We start from the raw sequence: 11540 nt of genomic DNA, 5'->3' as shown, positions 1-11540 counted from the left end.
GTTATGTAAAATACGCATAACCTAAAATGTTATATATGTTGTCTAGAGGTGTTTGGCTTCCAGGGACTGTTCTGCTGCAGGCATGGGAAGGTGATGCTTCTGGGTTCAGAAACTGGTCTGCTCCACTGCAACATAAGAAGATGTGGAATCTCATCTGGAAAGCATCAGGCCCTCTTAGGAAGACAAAGCCTATGCTCAGGGGTTACGTGACCTGCCCACATCACACGGAATAACACAGGCACCAGCCCTGCCCACAGGAAGCTCCCAGTGACTGGGCATCGCTGGTCAGAACCAAACTCTGTGCTTTGTGCTCTTACTGTTCCCCATTATTTTATCATTAAGACTTGAACAACAAAAGTGCTATCAGTGCCACTGAATAGTATATGCAAAAATAGTTAAAATGATAAATCTTAAGTTATATATATTTTATAAAACAATGAAGTTGGACCCTTACCTTACACCACATAAAAATTAACTCCAAATGAGTAACAAACTTAAACTTCAGAACTAAAACTATAAAACTTCTAGAGGAAAACATAGGGGAAAACTGCAGGGCATTGAATTTGACAATGATTTCTTGGATATAATTGGCAACAAAAGAAAAGATAAAGTGGACTTTATAAAAATTAAAAGCTTTTGTGCATGAAAGGGCATTATCAAGGGAGTGAAAAGACAACTCACAGAACATGATAAAATATTTGCAAATTATATGTTAGATAAGGGATTAATATCCCAAATATATAAATAACTCCTACAAGGGAACAACACAAAACCAATGTGAAATGGGCAACAACTTAAAGAGAATAAGAGAATATCTTCTTCTCCAGATAAGATAGGCAAATGGAAAATAAACATATGAAAAGATGCTCAAGGCCAGGTGAGGTAGCTCACACCTGTAACCTCAGCACTTTGGGAGGCGGAGGTGGGCAGATCATTTGAGGTCAGGAGTTCAAGACCAGCCTGACCAACATGGTGAAACCCCATCTCTACTAAAAACACAAAAATCAGCCAGGTGTGGTGGTGCACGTCTATAATCCCAGATACTCAGAAGGCTGAGGCATGAGAATTGCTTGAACCCAGGAGGTAGCAGTGAGCCGAGATGGCACCATGGTACTCCAGCCTGGGCGACAGAGTGAGGCTCTGTCTCAAAAAAATAAAAATAAAAATAAGATGCTCAAAATCGCTAATCATTAGGGAAACACACTTCAAAACCACAGTGAGATGCCACTTCACACCCATTAGGATGGCTACTATTAAAAACGAAACCAAATCAAACCAAACCAGAAAATAACTGTTGGCGAGGATGAGGAGAAACTGGAACCCTCATGCCTTGCTGGTAGGAACATGGAATGGTGCAGTCACTGTGGAAAATGGTCCGTCCATTCCTCAAAAAATTAAAAATAGAGTTACCGTATGACCTAGTAATTCCACCTTCAAAAGAATTGAAAATGGGATGTCACAGAGGTATTTATTTGTACATCTATGTTCATAGCACCATTCTTCAGAATAGTCAAAAGGTGAAATTGACCCAAATGTCCATTGATGGATGAATGGGTAAACAAAATATGGTATGTACATACAGTGGAATATTATTCAGCCTTAAAAAAGGTATGAGATTCTGGCTGGGCGCGGTGGCTCATGCCTGTAATCCCAGCACTTTGGGAGGCCGAGGCAGGTGGATCACGAGGTCAGGAGATCGAGACCATCCTGGCTAACACAGTGAAACCCTATCTCTACTAAAAATACAAAAAATTAGCCAGGCGTGGTGGCGGGTGCCTGTAGTCTCCCAGCTACTCCGGAGGCTGAGGCAGGAGAATGGTGTGAACCTGGGAGGCGGAGCTTGTAGTGAGCCGAGAATGTGCCGCTGTACTCCAGCCTGGGCGGCTGAGCGAGACTCCATCTCAAAAAAAAAAAAAAAAAAAAGTATGAGATTCTAATGCATGCTACATACTTTCAGGAATGAACCTTGAAAACAGTGTGCTAAGTGAAATATGCCAGATACAAAACGATGTACGATTTTGCTTATATGAGGTTCCTAGAATAGTAGAATTCATAGAGACGGAAAGTAGAATAGAGGTTACCAGGGCTAGGAGGAGTGGGGAATGGAGAGTTATTCTTTAATGGTTACGGAGTTTCAGTCTGGGTTGATGAAAAAGTTCTAGAGATGGATAGTAATGGTGGTTGGACAACAATGCAAATGTACTTAGTGCCACTGAATTGTACCCTTAAACATGATTAAAATAGTAAATTGTGTGCTATGTGTATTTTACCACAATATAAAAAGGCACAGACATACACACCTTCACTCAGCTGCAGTAGCCAAATTTCAAGTTCTCAATACTTATAGGTGGCTAATGGCTATTGGATAACACAGGCCTAAGATAGAGGATTTTGGGGCCGGGTGTGGTGGCTCACGCCTGTAATTCCAGCACTTTGCAAGGCTGCTCCCCTGTCCATGGAGAAATACCAACGAGCAGACAAAACATGTTACCGCTGTGTTCAGGCTCTGACTGCACCGCTGGGCACAGGGCTGGGTGTCAGTCATGCAGGCATGCAGAAAGCATGAGGACTCACCGGAAAGGTGCGTCAAAAAAGAGATGTACACAGGCAGGAGGCCGAGCGAGGCACCCATCCGTGGAAAATGTGGTGTAAAGATTTGGGGTTATTGTGGTCAGTGGTGGGGGCTGGTGAGCAGATCTAACATCTGCACCTCAAGAACACACCATCCCTTCCATCCGGGGTGCACAGCAAGCAGCTGGCACAGAGACCCCCTTCCCCCACTCCATTCATGCCTCTGAAGCAGCAACTTAATTTTCTTTAAAGGGAGAATGGGGAGGGAACGGAGAGAGGAAGAGAAGACAAACAGCTGGAGAAAGATAAATACCTAAGTAAGTTCCAGGAAAACACACACAGAGGAAACACACCAATACTGAAACCACAACAATCCAGAAGCTAGTGTTTGGTTACCATTTGCTTCAGCATCCCAATTTCCCTGATCATCTTTTTTTTTTTTCTTTCTTTTACTTTTCTATTTTTGAGACAGGGTCTTGCTTTCTAGCTAGGCTGGAGTTGTCATGTGAACATAGATCACTGTAGACTTGAACTCCTGGGCTCAAGCAATCTTCCCTCCCCAGCCTTACAAGTAGCTGAGACTATAGGCATGTACCCCTCCGCCCAGTAACTTTATTTTCTGTAGACATGAGGTCTCATAATGTTTCCCAGGCTGGTCTTGAACACCTGGCTTCAAGTGATCCTCCCACCTCAGCCTCCCAAAGTCATCGATTATCTTGACGTATTTCCTCTCATTAGCTTGTCATTTTCCAGCAGGATATTCTGCGATCCAGTTTCCCTGTTCTGCTCTCAAATGACTGACAGGGGGCCGGCACTCTCAGGGGTGACCTCCATGCAGACAGGGCACTGGAGCACAGCTCTGTACCTCCCAGCAGAGGTGGAAGGAGAAGGATGTGAGTATCCACCTTTGTTAGTACAGGCTCCATGAAAATAAACCATACCACCAAATAAATGGTTTAATTTTATTTCAAAATTGTACAAAATGGCCATAAGCGGCTATAAAAAACTTTGTCTTCAGAACATGTGGAAATTCAGAAACAACAAAACAGGTATCATTCACAGTGTAATGGAAAAGCTTTTTCTGAGGCAGGAATTATAACTCTTCCTTCTTTTTCCCTAGTCTTTCATGGTCTCCCTCCCGGAGGGCTCGAATATAATTGGTAAATCCCAATTCCTGCAGGGAAGGGGGAGAGAGAGAGAGAGAGAGAAAGGAGCTTTAATCCCTGAGCTGGCCATGTGCGCTCCCTCCCCACCCGCCCGGCCCCTCCAGGGGCTCACTCCTGTGACAGGGAGAGGTGGGCAGACGTCTGCAAGGCGGAGAGGGTCTGCATGGCTTCCACCAGCCCTGACCAGCAAGTGAGAAAACCCTCGGCATCTGGAGTCCAGCCTGGCTCTGGGGACAGGACATCTGTGACAACCCCTTGGGACTCTCCTCCAGCAATGTCAAGCCTCAGCCAGGCCGAGGGCCTGTGGCCTCTCGGTGCAGTGTTCCAGCTGACTTCCGCGGTTTCTGGGACGCTGCCCAGTGCTGTCCCTCCTCAGTGGCAGTTTCCCTGCCCATCAGCAGAGCGAGCTCTGGGCAGACGCCTCTCCCCGACTTACTGTGCGGTCGCTGTCATACTTTTCTGTGAACTTCCCATAGTGGTAGTAGTGGAAAGTGGGGTAGCCCTTGACAGCCTCCTGCTGGCACAGGTCTTGGTTCTTGTCTTTGACACAGTCAACAGCAGCACAGGCGATCTAGGGGGCAAGGTAAGAAGAGTTGGCACAGGCTGTCCCCAGGCTGAGGCCTGGACCCCACAACACAGATTGCACATCTAGTCCACGTCACAGGCTCACTCTGATTTTTCTCCTCAGTGGCAGGTAGGAACTGAACCAAAGCACCCTCAACTCAGGGCTCCTTGGAGACTGATGGTGCTTGTTTTCAATTTCCAGGTGGGTAAGGTTAGGGGACTTGGCCTGGAGTGCCTTTAGCTGTCCTTTAAAATCAAGAGTATGACGATCATAAAGGAAATGATGACTTGAAAGCATTTGTAAACACCACAGTTTCTGTGGTGCTCTCTGTAAGGGACTGGAGGATTCAATCATTTCTCAACTAATATTTCTGGAACAGTTGCTTGGGGGACAGTATAGTGCCAAGGTTAAGAGCAAGAACTTTCAAGTCAAGTTCCCCAAGTGCACTCTTGGTTTGCCTGGACATTAAGACTTAAAGAAAATGACCCAGCCTCTTGGTGCCTCATTTTTTTCAGCTGTAAAATGGGGATAATAACAGTATCTTGGCTATCAGGATATTGTGAAGACTGAATGAGAGAATTCGAGTGAGGCCAGTGAGCACAGAACCTGGCACCGGATTCGTGGTCAGGAAATGTCAGCTGCTATTACAGTCACTTCTTCCGATCCCATATACAAGCTCTGTCCCCACTTAGGGGCTCAGTATCTGGGCAGGGGTTGGATAAAGTGACAATTCCAACACGGTGTGATGTGAGGGATGAGGGAGGTGGCCCAGGTGCCAGGTGAGTGGGGCAAAGGCACTCTGTATGATTCGCCATCTGAGCCAAGACTGGAAGAGGAGGAGACCAGGGAAGCACATCTGGAAACTGGAGGAGCCCCGCATGACTAAAGCCATCAGAATGTTTGGTCAGAAAGTGGTTCCCACATTGGCCACTGGCCTCTTCTTGACCATCTAGTAAATTCCACATGCTGGGCAGCTTTTCTTCATCATTAGTTGTTTTTTCAAAGGAAGAGAGTATAAAGCAGAAATGGGGAACTTGTTTCCTACTGAGGGTCATACACCAGGGAAGCCGGAGAGGAGGTCCTCAATGGCCACACCCAATACAGAGGTGTTACGGAAGATGGGGCAGACTCCCATGAGAGGGAGTCCTCCCACCAGGCAACACGCACTGAAACCCTGCTGTGTGCCAAGCCTGTTCTAGATGCTGGGGGAACAATGCTGACCTTGACAAAGTCCAGTTATCAAGCGTCTGCTGTATAACAAATGAGATCATTTTAGATAGAGCTCAACGAATGCTTGGAAGAAATTAAAAGAGGGTGATTCAATAAGATAATTTAAAATTGTTGAATAGCCGAGATTCACACAGTTCTTTGGTTGACGGTTATTTGCATTTGGACAAAGGCCCCTTTCCAAGTAGGACAGTCCTGCCAGCCCTCATGGCGACATTTACTCATCATATCCCGCATGCCCAGGTGAGCTGCGGGATGGATAGCTGGAGAGAAGAGTAAGGTGCGGCCTCCCCTGGCCACCAGGCGCCATCCTCACCTCTCTCACCCTCATGCTTCCCTTCTACTCTTTAGTTACGTAACATTCTATATAGTGAGACTTATAAAACAGAGTTTACAAACTTGCTGCCTGCAATCTGTGTCTGGCTCTTAGTCCTGTTCTATTTGGCCCACATTGAATTCAACAACAACAACAAAATAAATAAATAAATCTGAATTAGCTCCACCATAGAAACGGAGCCAGAAGATTTAATACAACAATTTGGCTTTCCAGCTTCTCTTTCAAAGTCAGAAGAGTTGATGGCACTTACCCTGCAGTCTCACAGGTGACAACTGGCTGGGCGGAGAGGCAGCTGTCCTTCAGGCAGGCTAAATGTACCTTCCCCAGCATCCCCTGAAGCCCAATTCACCCAGGCCACCAGACTGGCCCCTACACACTTCTGATAACTCCAGCCCACCTCTAAAGCACTTTAGTATTTAAAAACATGAGGCAGATGCTCCCCTGGCCAAATGGTGGGGTTCCATTTCTCAGGGCAGGTGCTATGGGGCCCTGCCCAGGGGCACGGGCATCCACACACTCTCCTTCCCTGCAGCCAGCAGCTAAGGCCCCATGTCCAGCCTGGGCCAGGAGCTGCTGCTCCGCTGTGAAAGTGCTGGACGAACATGGCTCCAGGCTGCTGCTCTCCCTGCATCTGCTTTAAATCATGAATTTAATTTGTATACATGCTCTGGAGCTGTTGGAAACACAGTGTATGGTTTTATAAATCTACTAAATTAGAAATGTATACTTGTTCTGAATCACCTAAACTAGCTGCCAGCTGCACACACGGAGTGCAACTTCTAGTTGCAAAGGCGAATCCATGTGCAGTTTCCACAGAAGAGACAAATGCGTCCTCCCCAAAGGCAGCAGCTTAGACTCTTTGGAAAGAAGGCAGCGAATAAAGCTCTTCTCAGCCGTTGAAATTTCACCTAAATGCCTGCACCCCTACATCCAACTCAAGATTTGCACTGATCACCTGCAACACGAACACCTATGATTTCTCAGTTTGCTCTATGGTGGTTGGTTCAAATTCCTGGGGCACACACTGCTGGTGTCCTGCCACATCCCCTCGGACCAGCCCTTGCCACAGCACCTGCTACTCTCAGCCTCAGAGCATCCTCCCAGCCTCAAGGAGCTGGACGTAAGGCCAATGACAGATGGGGTTCTAGAACAAGGACCCTGGCTTCCTTGGCCTTTGAGTGGAACAGCTCTGTGTCATGTTTCCTGGTGAGGTTTCCCGTGGGACTGAGCCTTGGTGACTCATACAGTCATCTGTCCAGAAAACACCTGCTTTGGTTCCTCCCCTTTCATGTCTCACTTCCAGGATCCTCTGTGAACTTCCTGAGGTCACTTCCCAAATAAATTCCCTGCACATGAGCCCAGGAGCAGAGTCTGCTTCTGGGAGAACTCAAACTCTGACAATGCTTGTTTGCGATTCTCACTCTGCCCCTCTCCGGCTGAGAAACTAGCATATGATCTCTCTAAGATTCAATCACCTACCTCTTCAGCAAAATGAGCATTGTAACAATACCTAGTTGAGCAAGCTATCGTGAGGACAACATGATGTAAGTAATGCTTTCAGTGGAAGAAGAGCTCTCAGTAAACATCAAATATGTTATATTGCTCCTTCATCCAGTCAACATTTACACAGGTCTGAGGGGTCATGACTGTGGGGAGTTCAAGGACAAATGAGGTCTCTGTCCTCAGGGAGTTTTCACTCGGAAAAGGCAGTAGCCAGCCTCATAAACAGGAGGACCTACACGTCATGGCCAGATTCCGGCAGCGAAGTGGGCTCATCGCAGAGGAGGGGCCCCCACTGTCTCAGGGCCTCCCTCTAGGAGTGACCTTCACACCTAGCCCCACCCCACCCCCAGGCTGGGGACACCTTGACGTGCAGTGAAAGGTAAGCCCCCCACCTGCTTGCCAGCCCACCACAGGTCCTGTCTGCCTTGCCCCTTCAATAACACCATCTGTTCCAACACTAACACATTGCAGTCCTTTCCCCATCAGTGTGCCAACCGATTAAGTTCCCAAGTAAGCTCCCGGGAGGGGGTGGAGGCTCCCCGGCTAAAATATGAGCTGCCACACACAGCTTTATTGATTCAGTAAAATAAATCTCTGCAGGACCTAATATTGACTTTGGCTATGAAAATGGAAGTGAACAACCAACTGCATATTGATTGGGAAAGGAACAGGGGCTGGCTTCTGGGTGGAAAAACCCCACAATTCCAGCTAAGAAGTGGCAGCATGGGGTGTCAGGAGACCCAGTTCTGGCTGTCAGTGACCCACTGGGCATTCCTGGGCATGGGACACAGCTCCTCTCTGAGCCTGGATCCCTCACATATAAAGGGAGAGGGGACAGGCCAGCAGTCCCCACACACCAGCCTGTGGCCAGCACAAAAGCCAGCTCTTAAAAACCACAAATTTCCAGCACCATCCCCCAGAGACTCCGATCTGATAGTTGTAGGATGGGACCCAGTAGTCACGGTGCCATGCCTGGAGCACAGGGTGGGCACCAGTAAGTTCAGCCCCCCAGGCCAGATGGATGGCTTCCCTGATGTCATGAATGTAATCTCCAGGAAACCCAGGCAGGCCACCTGCCTCGGACAGAGAGGTTATGAAGTGCATTCCTGAACGCAAGTGAGGGTGATCCCTGGCTTGGAATAAAGGAAGCTGAAAGGAGAGACAGAAGGAATAAGAGACAGAGGGATTGAACCCAGGAAAACGCCACAACACCACTGGTCTAAGACAATCAAGCAAAGGTGCGTCAGTGTCTAAGGGGAAGGGAGCATCAAGGAAATGGGCCCCCGTGTAGCAGTGGAGGGGGAATGGGAGGAGGAGACATGGGATCTCAGTTGCCCGCTGGAGGCCTGGCAAGTCTGGCCTCACCTGCACTGATGCGGGTCAGGCCATAGGGCAGCCTCAGCAGTGGTCTAGTGGGCAGAAAGGGGCCACATCAATGGGGCTGCCCCTTCAGGGTTTCCCCAGTCCCCCAGGTGCCTCAGTTGGACCACACTCCCTGACACCATGCTCCCCAGCATGGCTGGGAGGGCAAGCCCAGGCTGTGTGGGCCAGTCATGCCTCAGGATCCTCACAGATCTCCTGGGGCCTGTGGAGACCTGAGTGGCCGGTGGGACAGGGAGATTGCACACCTCAGCCTTTCTCCTGCTGCCCAGAGCACCCAGCGTTCTGAGTGGGGTATGACGGACGTCAATGCAGAGTGGCACCTATTCCAGTCCTGTGGACTGGCAGCCCAGGCCGTGCTGGATATCCTGGGACCCCCAAGCAGGAGCAACCACCCTGTGCTGTGCACAAGTGGGTGGGGACAGTGAGGGACATGGACATGGGAAGGAAGCTTCCGCTGCCACACACCCCTCAGTGCAGGGAAAGGGGCAGGCAGAGGAGAAAATGCTTCTGGTCATTGTACTCCCTTCCGGTGGGGGTGAGGGGTGTCTCAAAGCTGCAGCCAAGGCTTGTGGGTAACAACGGGACCTCCTGACTCCAGAGAGAGTCCCGGGCTCTAGGTCTAAGTGGGAATCAGGTCCCCAGTTCGTCCCTACTCTCCCTACATGGGCCTGTCCCCAGCCTGGCTTCTTTTGGCTTTATGTCCCTGTAAAGTTCTCATCACCCCATCTCTGCCACTCTCTCTGGGCCTGTTAAGGTGATCCCAGCACCTGTATCTCTGCTCCTACAAGGTCTGGATGGTACCTTCACGCCTGACCTCCTGTTGGCCTCGATCAAAACTGCAAGCCCTGCCCACCCAGCCCTGGGATGGCCATCCGTCTCTGCTTGTGAGTGCTGTTCCACTGATACCAGCTCCCCTTCCCTGCCTTAGCTGAACCTCCGTCTAGGCCTGCTTGGCCTGTTTACCATCCAGGACTCTCTGCTCAGCTTATGTCTGGCCTTGGTTCCTTCCAGCCTGCCCTCGCCCCACCTGGGATTCCACCCAGGAAAGTAGGTAAACCCACGTGTGACTCTGGGTTTGGGTGTGTGTGAATGCAGATCCCACATGACTGCCAGCTTCTAGGGCCTGTTAGGCCAGAGGTTCCCATGACTGAGTCTCAGGGTTGGGAGGAATCTTTGCAGTCTTCTGCATCAGCACTGCCTGGCATGGATGAAAAGGGAACTCAAAGCCTGGCAGTCAATCACACTTCCCCAAATTCAGGGGTATTTCCCTGTCCCACAAGCCCTCTCCCAGCAGCAGCCCCCACTGCACCAGCTGCCTTGGGGGGATGTGCCTGGGGGACGCACCTGGCGGCCCTGCACTCTAATCCAATCTGCAGCTCTAGCTTGTTAATTTTATGCTTCATCAGTTGGCAGCTGCAGGAGCCTTTCACTTAGGCAGGGCGAGGCTCCACTGACATAGCCTTGCTCTCCTCCACCGTGGCATCCTCCAGTTGACTTTTGTTGGATTTTTAAATTTGTATTTTTAATTATATAAGTAATGCATGATGACAATCCTACAGTAAAAATGTTCAAGCACTAAAAAAGTAAACAGATGACCCTTTTAACCATCCCTCTCCTCCAAGTAAGTGCTGGAATGGTTTAGCGTATCCCTTTTAGTTGATTTTGCAGCATAAATCCAGCCTGCCCTATCTTCCTTATAAAGAGAATGTCCTGGTTCCCAAGGAATTCCCTGCTTACAGGTCTTAGCTGACCTGCCCCTGTTTGGGGAAGGGACTTGAATGACAAGGAGGAAGGTGTAGGAATTAGCTGGAGGCAGATCAGGAGATGAAGAGGGTTATCCTTACCTTTCGGTCATCTTTGAAGGCATCAGCAGCAGCAGTAAAGTGCGGAATGACCTTCTTACAGTGTGGGCACCCTGTGTGAGGGGGGAAGAGAGCACACAGGACAGTGATGCATGGGCAGGGAGGCTGCAGGGCCAGGGGCCCTTCCTGAAAGCTCCAGAGAGGGCTCTACAGGAGCCCCAACCCAGCCCGCCACAGTGTCAGGGTCCTTTCATCAACCTTGCCAGTCTAACCACCTCCCGCCCATGTCTGATCTATTGGTAGGGGGATTGGTAGGAGTCCCTGTCACAAGCATCATATGCTCCTGCCCAGGCTGGGGGGCGATGGTCACTGTAGTATAGTTCTGCTCCTTCCACAGAGGACGAGGAAGAGTCTGATCTTGGGGGCAGAGGGAGCTTTGGGCTTAAAGAGGAAGACACGGAATTCTCAGAGCCTGCTACAATCTTCTCTTGCTCCAGGGACAATAGCAAATCTCTCCATTTCCTGACTGAGAGGAAGTGGCACTGGAAAATGCAGGCTGGGGGGATTTCAGGGCACCCACTGCTCATGCTTTGCTGCTAACTTCTGCGTTCCTAGCAACTCCCACCCAGCCTAGACTATGAGCAGCCAAACCAGGCCCTGGTCCCCGGGTCTCCGTTGACCCTCTGCTCTACAATAACCAGAACCTCGAACCCAGGAACCAGAAGGCCATGGTCAGGGTAAGAGGGAGAGAAGCTACAGGATGTCACCAGGCAGTCCTCAGATCCCTTGATGGTCTCTGTCCCAGGTAGAAAGCTTGTCAGAGCAGCCTAAGGCCTTTGAACTATACAGGGGCCCCTAACTCCAACATCTGTCTCTTGTTCTGGGCATCACCCTGAGCCCCAACTCTGACCTCAGTGTCTCAGAAGCAGGGTAGGGACCTCTGTGGGGGCCACTTTCTCCTCCTGTCCTGGTGAGCCCAGGAAGCT

At 49.6% G+C, this 11540-nt stretch overlaps 1 protein-coding gene across 1 annotated transcript in view; it reads right to left on the bottom strand.

Annotated features, from left to right (window-relative positions):
• Window positions 1-3519: 3519 nt before the first annotated feature.
• PDIA5 (protein disulfide isomerase family A member 5) overlaps window positions 3520-11540 on the bottom strand; it is a 92713-nt gene continuing 84692 nt past the window's right edge. The window contains exons 15-17 of the mRNA XM_025376001.1: window positions 10597-10667; window positions 4174-4308; window positions 3520-3745 (exon numbers count right to left, since the gene is read on the bottom strand). Of these exons, the coding sequence (XP_025231786.1) occupies window positions 3665-3745; window positions 4174-4308; window positions 10597-10667 (287 nt within the window). The 3' untranslated portion in view covers window positions 3520-3664. The remainder of the gene's footprint in view (window positions 3746-4173; window positions 4309-10596; window positions 10668-11540) is intronic.

This window comes from Theropithecus gelada, chromosome 2 (genome assembly GCF_003255815.1).
Source record: "Theropithecus gelada isolate Dixy chromosome 2, Tgel_1.0, whole genome shotgun sequence".
Taxonomy (NCBI): Eukaryota; Metazoa; Chordata; class Mammalia; order Primates; family Cercopithecidae; genus Theropithecus; species Theropithecus gelada.
This window is presented reverse-complemented; position numbering and strand designations above follow the sequence as displayed.